Source organism: Pseudorca crassidens, chromosome 3 (assembly GCF_039906515.1).
Source record: "Pseudorca crassidens isolate mPseCra1 chromosome 3, mPseCra1.hap1, whole genome shotgun sequence".
NCBI lineage: Eukaryota > Metazoa > Chordata > Mammalia > Artiodactyla > Delphinidae > Pseudorca > Pseudorca crassidens.
In genome coordinates this window covers 77,926,081-77,947,399 of record NC_090298.1, presented here as the reverse complement: position 1 = coordinate 77,947,399, position 21,319 = coordinate 77,926,081, and the positions used below count along the sequence as shown (strand labels likewise).

At 39.6% G+C, this 21,319-nt stretch overlaps 1 protein-coding gene and 1 long non-coding RNA gene across 4 annotated transcripts in view; one reads left to right on the top strand and one right to left on the bottom strand.

Annotated features, from left to right (window-relative positions):
• Positions 1–21,319, bottom strand: part of LOC137221514 (uncharacterized) — a 276,726-nt gene that overhangs the window by 128,896 nt on the left and 126,511 nt on the right. Inside the window, exon 2 of the long non-coding RNA XR_010942048.1 lies at positions 7,296–7,407. This is a non-coding gene — a long non-coding RNA (uncharacterized lncRNA). The remainder of the gene's footprint in view (positions 1–7,295; positions 7,408–21,319) is intronic.
• Positions 11,044–21,319, top strand: part of PCSK1 (proprotein convertase subtilisin/kexin type 1) — a 42,040-nt gene continuing 31,764 nt past the window's right edge. The window contains exons 1-4 of one of the 3 annotated variants that reach the window (XM_067731275.1): positions 11,049–11,804; positions 14,968–15,072; positions 18,378–18,488; positions 20,438–20,584. In XM_067731275.1, the coding sequence (XP_067587376.1) occupies positions 11,625–11,804; positions 14,968–15,072; positions 18,378–18,488; positions 20,438–20,584 (543 nt within the window). In that variant the 5' untranslated portion in view covers positions 11,049–11,624. Of the gene's footprint in view, positions 11,805–13,355; positions 13,476–14,967; positions 15,073–18,377; positions 18,489–20,437; positions 20,585–21,319 lie in introns of those variants that run through there. The other 2 variants (XM_067731277.1, XM_067731276.1) reach the window with 2 other exon arrangements.

Sequence of the window (21,319 nt, the reverse complement as noted above, 5' to 3'; positions counted from 1 at the left end):
TAAAATGGGATTGGTGGTATTGGTGTAGTGAGAAGCTAGTAGATGTTAACTCTTTATCAAGAGTATAAGGTACCATATAAATGCCAGTTATCATTATACTCCTGTAATCATGGTACACGTGGGCCAGATCTAAATCTTCCCACATGAAGTTAGAAAATAGAAATGAAGTAATTTTGTTACTATTCAATCACACAGGTAGAATCATAGGTTGGTTCTAATAGCAGGAGGACAAGGTGGAGGGGTGAAGTAAAGTTTTTAAAAATGTGCCCCTTTGACTGTTTTCTCTGTGTGCCTCAAACTCTGACCACTACTCCTGATACTGACTGTAGAATACACTGGCTCAAGCTTTCACACAATACTTTTTTTTTTTTCTTTTTTTTGCAGTAAGCGGGCCTCTCACTGTTGTGGCCTCTCCCGTTGCGGAGCACAGGCTCCGGACGTGCAGGCTCAGCGGCCATGGCTCACGGGCCCAGCCGCGGCATGTGGGATCTTCCCGGACCGGGGCACGAGCCCGTGTCCCCTGCATCGGCAGGGGGACTCTCAACCACTGCGCCTCCAGGGAAGCCCCACATAATACATTTTCATCATACTTAACATATCAAGTCAACATAGTACCTCATTTTTTTTAAAGTGCCATTTTTAGAGACTGTGTTTAGAGGAGTAACTTTCTAGTTCTTCCCAATACCCTTAACTCAGTGACTGTTTATTCTCCACCATGAAATCAAACGCCAAGTGCTCAAAGAGGAAGGAGCTGGTACCCAAAGTCAAATGTGTGATGTCAGCTGCATGAGCCCAAGGTAAATTACCTCACTCTTCTCCATCTCAGTGGAGTAGAGTTAATCAAATCTGTCTTGCTCCTCTCAACAGAATTATGGGAAAAAACTACGGAGAATACGCAAGACTATGATAGAAAGAGAGAAAAGAGGGAGGGAAGCACACTGGAAAGCAGTGAGTAGGAACAGAAGAGAGAGTGATGTGCGAACTGGGTGCCAGAGCCAGGCAGGTTTAAGCACTGCAATCACACAACCAGTGTGCTTCCCCAGCCCCACAACCTCCTCCGCATTGAAAAGACACTTCTATAGCAAACTGTGGTATATCCAATGTGCTCTTTTCTCAATAAAAATAACTATCATTTACTTGCACTAGGTATATTATATACCTGCATCAGGTAAGTTACTATTATAGACCTTTTTACAAATGAAGAAACTAAAGCACAGAAGGGTCAGAAACATGTCCAAACATCACCAGCTAATAAGTGGCAGAACTGGGATTCAAACCCAGGCAGTCTGCTTCAGAGCCTGTTCTTACCTCTGTACTTATTACTTTTCAAAACAGTGTCCATGTAGAGTTTGGGGCCAGTCTGTCAAATGGTGTCAGTTTTCCAGTCAACTCTCAACTAACCTTGCAAATAAAATTAAAGGCCGTGCTTCTGCTTGGTCTAGCGATAGAGTACCAGGAAGGAGAAAATGGATCACCAGCCACGACACACCACAAAACACTTTCTCATGCCCATTTTTCCCCAGCTTTCCCAGTGCCAAACCCCACATTTCCCCATGTGTAGGTGTGACGCCACCCTAGAATCCTGATTAACCTGGACTGGAGAGTCAGAAAGCCATGAGCATCCTTGAATTGACCCCTTCACCTTGCTAACGTACCTTCCACCTCCATCCCCACCAACACACCCACTCACAAGTCCATCTCTTCCCCAAGTTCATGGGCTGGGAATGAACTCTTGCCACCTATTAGTTTCTTCCTGGGATGTAACAACCCAGACCTGGCCAATTACATGTTTTCTTAAGCTACTGGACCTGCTGTCCTTTGCCTCTTTCTTCTTGTGAGTAAAGAGCTATGGCTGCAGTGTGGCCAGTTCTGGACAATACAGGAAAGAGTCTTCAGGAAGCTCCAGGGAAAAGGTTGCAGACACAAATACTCAGAGGAGACAGGCAGATACCATAGCTGAACGAGTAAGTCAGGCATAAGAGAAAGTTGTCTTTAAAAACTTGATTCCTTCTGCTGTGCTTTGTTTTCCCACTCTCGGTACAGTTAAGGATACCTGAACTCTATCATAAGAAAACAAAAGCGGGGGTAAACGTAATGGCAGAAATTGACACTTGTTGTCTCAGTGTCTGAGAATGGTGGGAATTCAGACCCATATTTTCTAGTTTTTAAAAGAAGCCAGAAAACCCTATTTGCATTAGACATCTCCTGAGCTTGAGCGTCAGAAACCAGTTCAGAATTTTAAAGTAATGTGCTATGGACCGATTCTGCTTTCACAAATTTGCTTTCTCTTTCCAGTCAGAGAGCAGTGGTCAAAGAGGCCCAGGAGAGCCGCTGAGAACTGAGTCATCTGTGCCATCCCCCAGCATCAGCTTTAGGATTGGTCATCCTCAGTGAGGGATAAACAACAATGGACTGAACCTAACTTTTCCTTTGCTTCTCATGTCCCACCAGTGAATGCTGGAATTAATCTGTTTATTGTTTAAACAAATGTAATCCAGGAAGGATTGCACTGAAGCTGCTGTAAACAGGTGAGGAAAAGCAGGCCTCAAACAATTGTCTCTAATTGTGGTTATAAGAGTGGGCCAACCCTGATCTCAGACATGACAAGCAAAAAATACAATCAGTAAGGCTGAAAAGCAATCTCCTGGAACGTGGGAAAATAAATAATGAGGATCATAAGTACAAGTGTCCGTGGAAGTGAAATTATTTTTATTTTCTTTTATTTTCTCAACAATTATTTTTGCATGGAAATAGTCTTTCTCAAATAGTAACTTTATAGTGGAGGATAACATGGCCAATGCCACTTTACTCAAGTGATCAGAGATTGCATCACTAGTAATTAGACATATGGATATCCGTACCTCCTGATACCAGGAATGAAAATGACATAACATCACTTCCTACTAAAAAATGCATAATTCCAATCTAATCATGAGAAAATTTGAAGAAGTTCTGTAGAATAGTTAATAGTATTGTATCAATGTTAATGTCTTGGTTTAGCTAATTGTACTATAGATACATAAGGTGGGAAAGCTGAGTGAAGGGTACATAAGAGTTCTATGTACTGTTTTTGTAACCTTTTGTAAATCTAAACTTTCAAGATGAAAAGTTAGAAAAGATATTATCTTGTTTTTATAACCTTACCCTTAAGTCTTCTTTAAACAATTTTTAAGGATTTAAATTTATCACATGCTATATTTATATTATTTTGTCTAAATTAACTAATTCAACATTGATATTTGCTTTTAAATGTTAAATGATGCTTAAATGCATCAAACACAGGACAGATAATATGCAGAATGGGAAAATATGAATTGTCAATGACTATTCTTTACTTGCTTTCTGCCTACTGAAGGGCATGGTGATTGCTTATGTTTCTAAACACTTTTTCTCCTTTTATTATGGGAACTTCCTTTTGTTTCTAAACACTTTTTCTTCCTTTATTATAGGGACCTCCACTTCACCCTTCCTTTGGGGAATTGCTCTTTCCTTACTGAAAACACTGAAATAATGATGCGGCTACAAGTCGTAGTAAAGCTAATACCCTCCTCCCACTTTCAAATACAACGTTGGCCACATGGCCTACGTCTGGTCTATCACAACATTAAAACTTCCTGGCCACAGTGATTGGCCCAGGGTGAACATATCACCCAAACCTACCTAGCACCCAGAGTTTTGTTCTGGGATTTTCATGTTGAGGATGGAAAGGAGGTCCTCTTTTTCTCCTTGGATTATGAACTGGAAAGCTGCGATCCCAGAAGTACCAACAGTTGTGTACTTCACCCTTTGGAAAAGCCTGAGAAACAAGAGCTAAGAAGATGTAGAAGCTGAGAAGTGAGGAGAGAGGGGGTGGGGAGGGCACTCGATAATGCTGTTTAAGTCTCTGATTCCAGTCTCCTGGGCCAGTTCTATCTTTCTTTTTTCAAGCTTTAATAACATAAGCCAATGTATTTCCTTTTTCTTGTTTAAGCTAGTTTTAGTTAGGATACAGCTCTTTGTCTTTTGAAACCAAAATAATTTTGATTCATCCAAGATTACTTTTGTTTTGATACACAAAAATGTTACATGTATCAAATGATTCTGTTTATACCACTACTACTTGGGACTAATTCAAGGGGCGGGGAGAGATAATATGGGTAAACTTCAATTAAGAATAAATTTATTCTAAACGTGAGACACCTGAACCAGTGTCAAAGATCACTGAGGAATATTAGAAAGCAGAATAAAGATTCATACTGAAAGACGAGAGAGTCAAAAATTCTCAGTTCCAAGAACGAAAAAGAAGTAAGTTCTATGAACTAGATCAGTGGACTACCATCAATTTCAGAACAAATTATTAAAGTTTTGTTTTTTATTACTCACAAAATAAATTTTGATCACTGACACCCAGCATGACATAGAGTCAGTCCTATAGCCACTATATATCTGGACTTCTGCATATCATGTGACAAGGTCTTTTTGCTTTCCTTTTGAACAGTCACCGGCAAGATAAATTTGTGACTGATTCTAAAGCATAATGATTATTAAATCAATTAACTTGTAGGGAAGTTTCTAATGGTTCTATCTTTTCTCCTGTCTTTAATTAATTTAAATCTTTTTATTAATAACTTGAATGAAGATACTAATGGAAAGTTGACTACATTTGTATATAGCATAAAGCTAGGAGCAAATCAATGGATGAAAAAATCAAGATTCCAAAAATCCTGAGAGGCTGAAACTCAACAAGGAAAATGCTTAACCCCCTGCCTCTATATACACAGATAACAAAAACATAAAAACTGTGCAAATCAGGGTGGAAATGTAACTTAATAGCAGCACATGTGACTACAAATAGAGATTCTAGTAAATTATTTGTTCAATAAGAAAAAAGTAAAGCTAACTCAGTTTTAGGCTATAGTGGCAAAAGGATAGTTTCCAAAAAGAGGTAAAATTCTTGCTCTAATCAAGGTTTGGCCAACTATATTACATTTAATTCTGGGTACCATATTTTTAAAAGTGTGGTAAAAAGACCCTGTTCAGACAAGAGTAACCAGGATGCAAAATCATTAAAAAGATTGGGGATGTTTAACCTGGAGTAGAAAAAACTTAGAGGCAAAATAATCTGTCTTCCAGGTCAGAAGAGCTGTCATAAAGAAAAGAGCTTGAGACCTATCAGTGTGGTACTATAGGGCAAAGTTAGCATGACTAGAGGCAGGTAATGAGGGAAGATTTATGTCATTATAAGGAAGGGCTTTGTAACTATTTGAGCCAACCCAAACCAAAGAATGGGCTGTTTTGGGAGACCTTGAATTACTTAACCACTTGATAGAAATATTCCTTTTTCTAAAAATTTCAATTTTATTGGAGTAGAGTTGACTTACAATGTTGTGTTAGTTTCAGGTATACAGCAAAGTGATTCAGTTATACATATACATACATTCATTCTTTTTTAGATTATTTTCTCATATAGGTTATCACATAATACTGAGTAGAGTTCCCTGTGCTATACAGTAGGCCCTTGTTGGTTATCTATCTTATACATAGTAGTGTGTGTGTGTTCACCAAAGTTCTTGATTTATCCCTCCCCCCTTCGACGTTTCCACTTTGGTAACTATAAGATTGTTCTCAATATCTGTAGTCTGTTTCTGTTTTGTAAATAAGTTCATTTGGATCTTTAATTTTTTTTTAGACTCCACATATAAATGATATCATATGATATTTGTCTTTCTGTGTCTGACTTGCTTCACTTAGTATGATAATCTCTAGGTCTATCCATGTTGCTGCAAATGGCATTATTTCATTCCTTTTTATAGCTGAGTAATATTTCATCATATATATGTACAACATCTCCTTTATCTGCTCAAATCAATAAAATTATAAATGAAAAAGAAGTTACGACTGACACCACAGAAATACAAAGGATCATAAGAGACTACTACAAGCAACTATATGCCAAAACAAAAGGACCACCTAGAAGAAATGGACAAATTCTTAGAAAGATACCATCTTCCAAGACTGAACCAGGAAGAAAGAGAAAATATGAACAGACCAATCACAAGTACTGAAACTGAAACAGTGATTAAAAAACTTACAACAAACAAAAGTCCAGGACCAGATGGCTTCACAGGCCAATTCTATCAAACATTTAGAGAAAAGTTAACTCCTATCCTTCTGAAACTCTTCCCAAAAATTGCAGAGGAAGGAACACTCCCAAGCTCATTCTATGAGGCCACCATCGCTGTGACACCAAAACCAGACAAAGATACCACACACACACAAAAATTACAGGCCAATATCACTGATGAACATAGACGCAAAAATACTCAATGAAATACTAGCAAAACGAATCCAGAAATACATTAAAAGGATCATACACCATGATCAAGTGGGATTTATCCCAGGGATGCAAGGATTCTTCAATATATGCAAATCAATCAGTGTGATACACCACATTAACAAACTGAAGAATAAATACCATATGATCATCTCAATAGATGCAGAAAAAGCTGCTGACAAAATTCAACACCCATTTATGATAAAAGCTCTCCAGAAGTGGGAATAGAGGGAACTTACCTCAACATAATAAAGGCCATAAATGTCAAACCCACAGCTAACATCATTCTCAATGGTGAAAAGGACGATTCCTGAGGAGTGTTATGTATTTAGGGACGTGTTAACTAGACCAATGCTTCTCAAACTTTAATTGCATGTGAATCGACATGGACTAATTAGAAAAACTGATTCTGATTCAGTAGTTTTGGGGTGGGGCTGAGAGACTAAATTTCTAACAAGCTCCAAAGTGATGCCTGTCATGTGGTATATGGACCACACTTTGAGAAGCAAGGAACCAGATAACTTGTTAAGGTTACTTTTTGATACTGAGAGTCTATAATTTTCATTAAAAAAAATACACTTCAGGAACAAAGAAAGCAGTTATGTACTGTGTTTTCCATATGAAAATGGCAGTGTTTGAGCACATAGAGGAAGCAGGAGCATTGCCTGGAGACAGAAGCAGCCATACTACAAAACTACAAAACAGTAAATGCATATTTTTAAGGAACCTGTTCTAAGGTAAGAAAAATTGTTAATAAATACTTGTACATGACTACATTTAATTATCCACTTTCATTAGAAGTGACGAGTCATGTTCAGTAATCAGAATTAATAGCACTCATTTCTTCAATTTTAATAATCCAAATCTATATTAAATTCAAGACTTTAAGCGTTTGTCTAGTTCACTCAACAGAAGTCCTTTATAATTATCCATCCACTTCAGAGCCTTTCAGTGTACTGACTTTGCTTTATTATTCTCTTACCTTCATTTCTATAGATTAGGGCTTTCCAGCTGGTAGAACTATAGATGTCCCTCAAGATATTCGGTCTTCTTATCCTTTGGGAAGGCCAGCCAAGTAGCTTGATCCTGGGCTCCTGGGAAGAAGACCCAACCAGATTGACAATTAGTCAATCACGATTAGTGAGTGACACCTAGCACTCATTAGTCTGGCCTCAAGACATTGAGCTCAACCAAGCCAAGTGTCTATCATCTTGATATCAACTTCAGCAACTTGCTGCAAGCATGTCCGTTTTTATCTTAGGAGAAGGCTCTGTGGATCTGTTGGAGAAGTTCAGGTCTTAAGTGCTTCACTAGCATAGCATGTCCACCAAAATTTGGCCATGGGAGGATAGACAATGAGAAAGAAAGAGGTTTTTGGCAGGTGTGTCTTTAGGTGATGATCCCGATATCAGTCTTCCCACACATTAAATACTTTTATCCATTTGTGGCAAAGTAGGTGCATGGTAACATCTCTAAAAGGTATGTGTATTTTTCAATTTAGAAAAATGATTTTGTAATACTTGACATATAAAGTTTAGGTAAATTCTAAATCTATAGCATCCTCTTATGAAATTCCAATGGTAAATCTCACAAGGAGCTAAAAGGAAGAGTTGCTATATTTAAAATCAAATGTTGCAAATTGTTTAATGGTTGTAAAACTTGTTTCAAAATTTTTATTCTCTTGTACAAAATTTTTTTTTCATTGACAGCAACCATCAACAATTCAAAAAGACTTACTGTTTTGATTAGAAATGGTATATAGGCTTTCAAGCATAAAACCTGAGATAAAAAGTTATATTGATGGAAGTATATCCACAGTTCTCAATTTAATGTTATCTATATTCAATTTTAATATATTGCTCCAAATATTGTATTTTATTTTCTTGTCAAAACTGTATCATATAAAAAAAGGTAATGAATACCTTTACTAAGTACCATACAGATATTCCCAAATTTCCTCCAGTTTTACCCCAGTGTGTCATACAAATATTGTTAATTTTCTATTTGGGGGAACACTGCTATAGGCAGATTTCCCTCTATAATATGTTCTGTTACCAAATATCTTCTAGTATACGGACTAATTAATTATATATTTGTCTTAATATATAGCTACTATTACCCAAAGAAAACAGGTAAGTCTACATAACAATTGGAAAATGTTAAACCTAAGTTATTTCCTCACTCCTTCTCCCATGCCTCTTGAAAAAAAACGTGGAATATTATTCTGGAGGGCTAGCAATGCTCTTTTTCTTGACCTGAATGGTTATATAGTGTTCACGCTGTGATAAATCATTGAGCACCTGGCTTTGTGCACTTTAGTGTACACAGTTTATTTCCCTGTAACAAAAGGTTTAAACATTTTGTTTTCTAAGACTAAAGAGATACGGTCACCTCTGAACATATTCTTACTTCCTGTTCATAATAGCCTTGCTCTTATTACTTTCCAAGAAAACCTAATAAATGATTAACTGTATCACTGGGCAGTTGGGAGCAGTCATGAAAGGCATGACACTTACTTAATAATTCATAATAGAAACACAGTCCTCTTCAGTTTCTGAATTATCCTGTTTTCTACATAAATTAATCAGATGAATCAAATGCTGTTAAAACCAACTTAAGGGTGATAATTGGCTCTTCTAATTCATGATATAAAATATGACAGTGATGGGCCTGCTATGATCCACATAGCAGGATAAGACTAGCCCTTGATATGACAAAGTTAAGATGAATTCTACATCTATTTGCACCCTCCAGCCTCGGTAAACATTCATTTCTTCTGCATCCCAGAAACTGTGGCAAATAAGGTCCATCAGATAAGATTCACAGAATTTCAAAATAAATTACTGATATATATATATATATATATATATATATATATATATATATATATAGTTTGGATGGGGAGATTATCGTTTTACTGTGAGAATTTAGTTTGCCCTATTAAATATATCAACCAAATGTTTACTCCAGGTGTGTAGGGTGCTCCGTTTAAGACAAATTCTTTATTACTGAGACACTGGCCTCGCTAACGATTTACTTGAACTGTCAAATTCACAGTAAATATTTAATAATATTTATTAAATAATATTAAATATTTATTAAATAAATAATATTAAATATTTAAAAATATTTAATAATGAAACACCATTATTAAATATTTGCCACAAGTTTCCTTTGCTTTGCTAGCACACAGTTAGCATCTGTCTGTTATGAGAATGAAACACCCTAGAGAGCTTGAGGCCACAACTCAGGCTGAGGCACGAAGAGAAAAGAAGACAGTTCACCTAGCCATCAACATTCACACACGTGAATTTACGGAGCTGACAGAAGAACTGTCAATCTGAGCCCATTCTACAGCACCTCATGTGAGAGTTACATTATAGTAATAGACTTAACTGCATCACATGGCTTATTAACGTTGGAATTTGTTTTTGTTAAGAAGCTTTATGTTTAAAGAAATTATCAATCTACTCCACATTTCTGCAAACATGGAGGCAAATGCATTTCTCAGCCTTATCCTCCACCAAGCCTCCATCTCACTTGCTTCCGGTAAAAAGTTATCTCTTGCTTCCTTTCTCCACAAGCTCATATGCTTTCTTCCACTCTTATCTCTTTTCTTCTTTTAGAATAGGCTGCGCCCCCCGGCGGCTGTGAGCTTAAAAAAAGAAAAAGACCTTTCGAAGGCAAGACTTTGAATCCCCTGCAATTTTACTTTTGGGCTGAGACCGTCGCTTTCCCGCGAACTCCGACGGAGGTAGTCACGATCATTACCTAACCGTCCTTCTCCCTTGAGGTCAATTTCTTATTTTTCCATTTTAAAGAGAGGAAAGGCACCAGTCAAAAGAGAAACAGTTTGGTTCTAGGCGGTTGCGGGAGGACGACAGTTTTTGGAGCTCAGAAGGGCAGCTCCAGCAACCAGCGCTTGTGGCGCTGTCCATTCCTCGGTGCTGAATGGAGATCCTGGCATTTCCCGCCAGGTTCAACCCCTCAGGATCAGAATAGGTTCAGCCACAGTGCACTGTACCCATTTCCCTGTTCTGGTATGGGGGGGAGGGGTGGGTGGCGGGGAGAACCATTTAGACGTCTGCTTATTCTCTTTCCACGGGAAAACACCCTTCCACAAAAAGAAATTGTGCATTTTATGGGAAAGTAATGGCATAGCTTCAGTTCAACACCAAAGTGAAGAGCTCTACTGAAGGAAGAATGGAAAGTTCAGAGTTAATGAAACCTGCTCTTTCTCTCCCTGAGTCAACACAACAGCACTTGGGTCCCTACACTCCCTTGTTTATAAATAAAGGAAATAATTTTCTGTTTTTAAAAATCATGTGAATAAAAATAAATAAAATTTTAAAATCACGAGATTAATCATTTTTTTTCTGATAAGGACTGTAAAGTGGGTGGTAGTGGGTCCTGCAATATCTGGAATAGAATTTTAGATATTGTTTTACTGAGGTTGAGAAACGGAGGAGAGAAGGATGTAAACTTGTTAACTAAGGTGGTTTGAACGGCTAAAAATACGTTTTTAAAAGTATTGTTTTAGCATTGTCTTCCAGAAGTGCTCGTTTATCCCAGGCGATTTAGGTTAGAATCCGGGCAGTAGAAGCTTCCCTTCTCTCTGCCCTCCCAGCCTCTGTCCGATCTGAAAGACTGAAAAGCCCTGTTCTTCATAGCAGGTGCCGATATCCACAGGGCCGTTATAAGAATCCTCCTCCCTCCCTTCTCCTCTTACACAAGATAATCAAGTAAAGATAAAGAAAACGGACAGAAGGGAAGGAAAATGTGCTGCACGCCAGATCTTTGATTCGTGGTAGTTATATTCAAATGGGGCACTTCTCTTTGAGAAGTGAAGGTGTTCCTCACGGCTACAGAATTTACAATCAGAACGGGAGCAGACTTAACCGATACGAGCAAAGGTTTCCTTCCTTTTCTTCTCTGCTGCTTATTTTAGCCGCTTCTCCATCCCGCTGGGAATACCATCCAGATCTTAGTCCAGGTAGATCTGACGTCAAGAGATGGCTTTCGTAGATTTGACGTGTAAACACTGATTTCCATTCCGACTCGGAAGGGCTGGGGCTCCACTCTGCCGGGAGACCGGGAGACCGGGAGACCGGGAGACCGGGAGACCGAAGCGCTGCACTGAGCGCTCGCCGCCGCCCAGCCTCTCCTGCGCGTCTCTGTCTTGTCGCAGAACAACCGGGAGCGAGAAGTGGTCCAGAGCCGGAGGGTGGAAGGGGCGATCCTTTCTGGCTTTTCTATCTTGCTTCTCATTCCCCCTCTCCTTCCCACTCGTGTGCGAGCGAGTGGGAGAGCCATGGAGCCAAGAGCCTGGACTCTGCAGTGTACTGCTTTCGCTCTCTTTTGCGCTTGGTGTGCATTGAATAATGTAAAAGCGAAGAGGCAGTTTGTGAATGAATGGGCGGCGGAGATCCCCGGGGGACCGGAGGCAGCCTCCGCGATAGCCGAGGAGCTGGGCTATGACCTTTTGGGTCAGGTAAGAGTTTGCACTTTCAAAAAACTTTCTGGGGCTCGAGGGGACTGGCGGGACTGGAGCGTAATCTCCCATGTGGGAGTCCCAGGTTGCACTCTCCTGAGCACAGTGGCAAGGAGCGGGAGCTTCTCCAGCTCTCGGCCCTGGCGCGCTTGGAGAAGGTTGCCTTATTTATTGTTTGGGCTGGGCGCAGCCAGGCAGAACCAAGCCGCTGCAGCTGGGTACAGCTTAGTCTTGCTGCTGTCCGCTCTGGAATTGAAATCCGTTCCCGCGCGGTTTGGAAGAAAAATCCCTCCACACTTGTTCACGGAACTTGAGATGCACGCAGGCTCTTACTAACCAGTGCCCAGAGGAGAGGCAGTGCGCTCTGTCCCCTGAGACTCCGCGGGTCTGCGTCAGGAGCTGGCTGTTTCATTCTTTTCAATATGGCAGCAGCAGATCCAAGTCCTGATTCAAGGGGCCAAGCAGGCTTAGAGATGTTCGCCGGCAGCCTTCGAGGATACACCCAGGGCAATGGGAGAGTGTCAGTGGCCGGGCCTCGCGACCCGGGGGCTCGGGGGCTATGGAGTGGCAGAATGAGGTGGGTGGAAGACATGGGACCAACTCTCCGGGCCTCTACCGCGAGCTCTGGATTCTCAATGGAAACTTGCAAAGTCCGAGCTTCACAACTTTGCTCGGTCAGTTCCCCTGAAGGGTCAAGCTGCCGAAGTGACTGGGGAAATGACATCTTTCTTGTTCCCCAGCCAAATGCGTATTCGCTTTCCAGGGGTTTCATCCAGTGAAAAAAGCTGTTGCCCGTCCAAGCGAGGCCTGGCTTAATAGACAGCTGGGGGGTGGGGGGCCGTTAAGGCATTATGTAGGGGGCTCCTTAGCTGTGCACCGCAGGGGGTGTGAGTTCTAATCTGAGCTTTCCTTTCCCTTGGCTCAGAATCAAGCCCTCATTCCTTGCCTTGTGAGTTGCTGTGCATGGAAACGGGGGGGGGGGGGGGGGGGCGGGTGGTTGGGAGGGAGGAAGGAGTTGTAAAACATTTTGGCGCGTTTTTTCTAGAGGTGGTGGTAGAGATGCAGCTGAAGTCATGGATGAGTAATGGGATGTGGGTGTTGGCAATTCCATAAATCCAGATCCACTGGGAATGTGTCTTTCCTTCCCATAGGCTTCATTCTCCAACTTCATGAGCCAAACCGTCTGAAATCCCCAGCAGGGAAGTCAATACGCATATTGAATTCTCTTCTCCGTGTCCCAGTAGCAGACCCATACTTCTGCTTTTGTCCAGTCCTTGTTCTGTGCTAGGCTCCGTGTTAGGGGCTGAGGAATAATAGGAGGAAAATAAACTTTCAAGGAATCAAGGGTCTAGAGACTGGTTTAGAAACAAATGACTGCAATTGCAAGCAATTGGTATAGCAAAAGAAGCTGTTCCTGGAGTCTCAATACTTGTTGATTGAAGGATTGAGGATGGAAGGGAATTGGGGAGGGGTGAAAGAAGACAGCCCAAGGAGGAAACACTTGCACAGGTTCAGGAAGAAGAATCAAAGGTTGCCCTGGAGAACATGAGGACATTGGAGAAGGCACTCCAGGCATAGAAAACAGCTTGTGGGAAACCAGGGAGCTAAAAAAGAAAGTGACTTACTTATAAGCCTGGAAACCACAAGACATTGTTGGGATCTAAAAAGAGAGTGAGTAGTGGGCAGAACTGTATGGGTGGGTACTGTGGGCATCATGGAAATCTTGTGTGTCCTATGAGGGAAAAAAAAACCTGGGAACTTAATCTTTTGGGCAGCTAAATAGCATTGGCAATTGTGTGAAAGGAGATTGGAGGAGAGAGCAAAAAATAACTCCCTCTTCATTTTCTCACCTTATTAGCCCCAGACATACATCCAAACCCGGACCATTCATTATGTGGACTGTCTTTCAAAATCACAAGTCTCAATAAATAAATAAATAACAATAAATCAGTACTCTTGGTAGGATCTTTGAGGAAGGGGTGGCAGAGTACAAGAGGCTTTAGAAAATAGTGGGAAAACCTATTTATACGTGCATGTGATTTGCATATGCTTATTTCCAGTTAAATGGCATTACTAGTAAATGCTTTTAAAATAATAATTCTTTGTAAAAGACTGATAGTGCTTTCCTGGCTCTGCTTGTTTCTTCCTTTGTTTACACTTAACTTAGCATCACTATCTTGAGCTCCTTAAGGCCTCAAAAGCTAGGATTGGGGGCAGGGGTGACAAGAAGCAAAACCAGTTGATAGCAGAAACAGAGCTAAGCACTGGTGATCTTTTCTTATGGCTAATATTCTCTCTCCCCAACTCCATGTAAAGCTTATAGCAGATTCAGCCCCTGAGGTTCAGGCTTGGAGCAGGCCCTAAGCATCTCTATTAAAAAATTCTCTAGGTGATAAGAAACACCAATTTAAAGAATGTAGTTCTTCTGAAATAACCCATTGTCAATTGTTTGTCTCGGTTTAAAAACATACAGGGCATCTAGAGAATTTGGTAGGTTCAAATTAAGTACTATTTTGAATAAAGGGAAACTAGCTTAAAAGAATAACGAACTTAGTTCTAAATGGACCAAATGTATTGACAGTCACCCAGAGAAGTTTACACACTCCAAGGTGGAACACCTGTCCTAAATGTGGCATGCTGGTTTCTTCCTCAAAGCCTTGAACTATTGGAAAGTCAGATGGTCACTACTAGTAGCTTATAATAATTATCACTATGGATTCAATGGCTATATTTCGTAACAAATTATTCTAGCTGAATGTGGCACTGCCTATATATCGTACCAAAGGGTTTGCCTGCCTTCCACAAATTATTGTTCTCTGACAGAATAAATTTGACAAAATGAATATTTTTTAAGAAATGTCTATCTACACAATAACATCACCTAGAAAAGCAAATGTAGTTCCTCTGAAATACATGGAACAGAAGCATTAACAGCTCCCAAGTATGCTGTAAGCCCAAGTGATAATGTCATGAAGCTCGTCTCACTCAACACACTGAGAGGAAAGGCTTCTATCAGTGTCTTCCTCATGAAGAAAAAAGTTAACCTCAATACAAGAAATGGATTTAACAAAAGCTGCCTGTCTCCAAGTTAGCTGTGTTTCAACCTAACCTATAGATACTTACTTTGGAAAGAGGATTTTTATTTTAATTTTTTCTTTTATAGATTGGGTCACTTGAAAATCACTACTTATTCAAACATAAAAACCATCCTCGGAGGTCTCGAAGGAGTGCCCTTCATATCACTAAGAGATTATCTGATGATGATCGTGTAAGTGTTGTGCATTTGTCTTCAAACCAGTAACCTGACTTATCTGCCTTCTTTGTGATTGCTAACAAGAGCAAAAGCAAATATGATTTTTTTTATTGTGTTCACAAAATCTGTAGTGTTTCTTATTATCTTCATAGTGTTATAATTGCACATAATAATAACTGGATCAGATTGAATTGGTTGACTAAATTTTATACATATATATATATATATATATACACACACACACACACACACGCACTATATATATAAACACTAGCTCACAAATCCAGTCTAAGAGCATGAAAATGAATATGAGAATCAAGTGGCAGCACTGATGAACTGTTTGACAATACAATCGATCAACAAACTTTTATTATATGCCTATTATGTACCAAGCACTTTGATATCCGATGTGATGATGCCAAAGAAATATAATACATAAACCCTGTTCTTAATAACATTTCAGTGTAACTGAAAAAACATTCTGCCATTCTGTCTGGTATGGTTATGTAGGGAACTAGTGCTTTTGAAGGAGCTTTAAATCCATGTCTTCATGAGGCAAATGTTTCTATAAGTATTGTATAGTCTGATCCAAAGCATTTGATCTCTTTTTATCCTGGTCTGTATACATAGTCAATGATTAGGCAACAGCAGGAAATGTCCAGAATGGATATAGGTAAAGTGTGGAGCCAATTTCATGTATATCTAATGTACCTTTTGATTTTGAAGTCTGTTTTCAGGGTCAGCAAACACACCAATAGAATGTTGAAATGAAATAGAAATTTGAAGTATTGGAATCTGCATACACAACGTTGCCGTTTCACAAGAATGTGCCATACTGGTGAACACTTATCCTGGCTGGCCTGATATCTGTGTACATGATTTCTGTTGTCTAGGACATTCTAAAGAATTCTGGAAGCTTTGTGAGAGATACAACACATACTTTCAACTTCCCATAAAGAAAAGTATAAGTGACAGAAAGGTGCTAGAACGGTTTAAAGTACAGGAATTCGTGAACCCTGTAAAATAATTTGCTATTTTATTTGTTATGCAACTGATAGAATTAAAAAAAAAAAAAAGAAGAAAAAGAAAAGGAAGACAGATTAAGAGAGTAGGAAATGACTGGGCCTGGGTTACCAGTGTTCGAACATGAAAGAAGCAACCAAACCCAGACCAAGAATGCTGTATCAGGACCACAGACAGCAACACCACAGCTCACAAACAACCATTGCTGGCTTTTACCCAAGTTAATGGCTAGAAGTGAGAGACCTAATCAGAGGCCCTGAACATTACTTTAAACGTTTCTTGTCCAGCGAAATCTTCTCTTCGCTGTCCCAAGGCAGATGGCTAATTGTATGTGGGCTTTGAAAGTAGGGCAACTTCTAGCACTCTGGCTAGGCTTAGTCCTTGGGCAAAACAAGAGAGAGATTTCCTTGTCTGCCTAAATACATGCCTGACATTAATGCACAAGAAAGTAAAACTGACCTTCCTTCTCATCTTAATAGGAGGAAATTGGATAGAGTGGAGCAGACCTAACTGTTACTATTACTCAATATCTCACTAAAATGAACAGATGGCCCAGTTCTATTCTTTAGATATTTCCTTAATAATTGATTTGGGGGAGAAATCTCAAAGCATAAGGAAGAAGAGCTGAGAATTTACTCTTCAGCATAACTTCATAAAAAAGGAGTCTATATAATCCTATGAAAAGTTATACCCAGAATAACTTTAGTTCAGGAAAAACCCTAGAACACACTGAAGCTTGCAGTAGGAGGTTAGACTAGATGATTTTTAATTCCCTTTTCAAATCAAAAGGATTATTTACAATTAAGCACATGATACTTATTATATACATAATAGAAGGACACCATTAATTTGCTCTGTTCCACTTGGTCTGCTCTTACAGAGATTAATATGGCATTTGGAGTTAATGACATTAATCATAACACTGTTTCCAACAATTGGATGTTTATCTGATCAGATGACAGAGTGCCTCCTCTTATATTCCAGTTTTTAAAAATTGCTTTTGATTTTCATTTTATTGCTCCTTTTTTTTTGATAGGGATGATATTCTTTCAAATTAGCACTCTGAAATGCAGCAATAAGCTATCTTTATAAGTCTGTTAATGAAATCTCCAACTGTAAGTGACTCTCTCCCTCAAAGATTAGTACTTGTTCCCTAGCAGCCAGTTCCCAAAGACCAACTCAGAAGACAGGCAGTATATTCCAAGCACTGAGGTATTTTAAGCCAAAACACTTACGCTTGAAAATACAGGCACTTTAAAAATAAATTATAGTGACTGATTTCCAACTCTCAAGTCCCTCCCAATGTTTATAATAGGTTTGCAGTACATTTTCTAATTGGAAATTCAGGACAGTCTTAGTGGATGGTTTTATCCTTTAGTTGCAAATTATTTTTCAGTTTTTATTTTTGGATCTGACTCATTAGTATTCTCACATTAAAAATATCCTATCACACCATGGACTATCATCATGAGTACAGAAGAGAGGATATGTTTTGGGTAGGAAAGAGTCATGTTGCTCAGCAAAATTAGAGCATGGTGTTATCTCATAATGAATATAACCACAAGGCAGCCCCTCACCCTCTCAGGGCCTCACGTATAATAGGATTGTGCTATAAATGTGGGGAAGGTAATTTTGTATTGTCAGGTGTCTTTGCATAATACATGAAACTAAATCAATGGTAAGTGTGCATGGTCAGTAGTGCCCATTCATCACCCTGGATCTGTTTCTCATATTAAATACACTTAAACAGAAGGTTGAAGAATAGAGGAGGCAGAATTTCAAATCTGCCAAGACATAGCGCCTTTCTTGTCTTTTGTCACATTTGCAATTTCTATTTTTGTATATAAAGAAAGAGAAATTAAGCTGTAAGAGCAACATAACAGCAGTCTCTAGGATCTCTTAGCTTGTTGACTCATTCCACGAAAATGCACAAATTTTCTGCCACAGAACCCTGGAACCTCAATATAAAAGTGAGTAATATGGTCCATTTGCTGATGAAAGCAGGCTGAACTTTTACTTCCACTGTAATCACAGTGTAAATAATTTGAGGGAATCATCACTTCACTGACTGCTTCTCCTCCCCCTAAGGGTACATTTTACTGTAATAGAGGAAATGTTCATCTCACCAGTGGGCAATCCCTTCTTCTCACTGAGCTGCCAGTTTGATCTATAGTCAAACGAAAACACTGTGGAGCTGCCTGAACTCTGATGGAGAGAGTACTAGAGCTAGTTAGAGGGAAGATGATTACACCAGAGGTGGCTATTTGTTGATTTTTTTGCTCTAAAACTCCTTGTAGGTGCTATGGGCTGAACAACAGTATGAAAAAGAGAGAAGTAAACGTTCAGTTCTAAGAGACTCAGCACTAGATCTCTTCAATGATCCGATGTGGAATCAGCAGTGGTACTTGGTAAGTACCTACAGGAGGACTGTGTAGGACCTGGGTTATTTGTTATATCTGCACAACAGATTTTTTTAATGATAGATAATTCAGCAGAGGGCTGTGTTACCTAGAGATTAGGGTTGACGGGACCTTCCATGATCTGGATCTTCTGTTTTACTATGTGAGGATGTCTGAAACACAGATCTTTAGCTACTATGAGAGGAAGGGTTGTTGCCTTTTGTCTTCTTAAGTTCATCTGGAATAAGTACAGAAGAATCATGTCTTGCAAGTTAGGGGTTCCAAAACAGTACTCATGGCAAAAAAACATATTTGATCAAAGTTACTCTTGAGAACCCTTTTAATCACCCAAAGAGTACAGTGAACATGATTCAGTATATATAGCCCTGAGAGGCAATTTGCACATGCTTACAGGTGAGAATTTCTGAACTAGGCTAAAGGAAGGAACACAAGGAAAGACAAAAGGCATCTATCTGCAGAGGTCCAGACTTGTGAACCAGTTCTACCTTTAAGATAGTTATCAAATGCTTGTTGGAATGTAGGCACCTAGTGGAGAAACTGTAAGTGTTCCTGCTTGCCTACGGAGTGCTCTCCTCTGTTTTAATGTTAAGCCTCTATCGTAGTAATACATGTTAATAGAAGTGTTTATTGTTGAGAATATTATAAAAGATGAATTTTCATGACAACCATAAGCTAACGCTTAGACATCCTTGTTGCATAATGGATGGGAAAGGAGATCAATTCCTCTTGAAACTCTCTTAACCTAGGCAATACCTACTCCTTGCAGCAGAAGAGACTCATTAGCTAACACTGGTGCATTTGCTATGTGTCAAATACTATTCTAAATGTTTGACATGAGTTAACTCATCTAGTTCTCACACAACATTTTGTTGTAGGTATAGTAAGTATCCCCATTTAACAGATGAAGAGACAGAGACATTGGCAAGTTGAATAACTTGCCAAAATCACGTAATTATAGTGGAGGGGGCATAATTCATGGCTCCAGAGGCCATATTCTTAACAACCACACTCTATGATTGTTCTTCTGACTGACAGAGAGTCCTTCTTCTCTGGCGTTGGCCAACAATCTGTGTGTATTTCCAGCCTCCTGTGATTCAGCTTCATGTTGGCCTAGTAAATTCTTGTTTTGCCCCCACCTCTTTCTGAGGAGCATCAGCCAGGGGCCAATGCATTCACTGATACTTTTGATTGTTGTTATTTATAAATATCTTGTTGACCTCTTCACTAAAAAGCAGGCATTCTTCTAGTGCATCTCTCTTGAATGCTTGGTGATGTGCTCATATCTGTGTTCCCTTGCTGTCTAGCTCTTCTTCCTTACAGTCCCACATACAGTAACTAACAGAAAAATTATCTGAAAACAAATCCCAAATCTTCTCTCACAGGTACTTACTCCCTAAATCACTAATACTTGGACATAGGCAGTTAGATTGCAAGTCTTGGTAAGACCACAGCCTCCTGGGCATTCCAGGTTCTGTCTTTTCTTTTAGAAAATTTATAAAAACATCCATGAAGAGCTGTGAACCAGACAATATAAAGTACATTCAGTGTGGCAGTGGAGGCTCAGGATTTGGGGGGAGATGGAAACATGGGACATCAAATAAAGTTTTGGTAGATGAAAAGCTTGAGCACGTAATTATAAATGAAAGCAACTTAGGGATGAACTTCTTCAAAGCCACGCAGCTCAAAGACAAGGGGCACAGGGTGATTCATCCTTTTGAGTGATTTTCCATTGGAACAACTGGAAAAAGAGCAGCACTCTGATGATTCACTTGGTCTCACCCTTAACTTTGTTTTTTTATTTCACCTAATTGCCCGCTTCTAACGAATAGAGTGACCCCAGGAAGAAGAAAGATGGGTCTCCAGACTGGAGCTTCAGTTCTTATTTTGCAGCAAACAAGTCATGGTTTTATCAATGCTTCTTGGTTTTTCTTTATCAGCAAGATACTAGGATGACTGCAGCCCTGCCCAAGCTGGACCTCCACGTGATACCTGTTTGGCAAAAAGGCATCACAGGCAAAGGAGTTGTTATCACTGTACTGGATGATGGCTTGGAGTGGAATCACACAGACATCTATGCCAACTATGTGAGTCTAAGCCCTCCCATTGCTGCAACTTAGGGAGTTGTCTACACTGACACACAGTTAGGACTTTGCTTCCCTCAAGCAGGAGGCTACTCTGATGTCAGCCCTGGTAATGACGGGCCACGGTTTTGCCACTTCCCTCACCCTTCTGCCAGTGCACATAAATTTTTTTTTTTTTTTTGTATCACTGGGCATCAAAAGAATTTGCTGGAGCCAAGGATTGTACGAAAGCATGTGTGTTGGGGTAGGGGGAGGCACTTAACATCAGCTAGATTATTAAAAGCCATTCAAACTCTATGCCACTCAGTATTTGGGGACATGAAAGCAATCAAATCAAGCCTGATGCCTGAGACCATGTTCACAGTCTTCCTGCTGACATCCCTTATGGGTCAATATCTCTCACATTGTGAAGTTATGTGAATGTGATTCCTTCCATGCAAATCAAAGCGTGCACTACACAATACAAAAATGGCAAGCTGAGAAAAGTTTACTAAAAATGGGAAATAAGTAAATGAAAGTTATTTACTTAATTGGTTATGAAGTTCTCCATAATATTTTAGGTCTTTAAATCAGTGTTTCATCTTGAATATTGCCCCTTGTCTTTCTCTCATCCTTTCTACTCAACCAACATTCCCCAGCTAAAGAGCAAAGGAAACAGGAAGGAAAAGAAGAGATGAAAAAGATTAGGAATTATTAAAAGATATGGAAAACATAGAGAAGTAGCAGTAGTAGTGATAC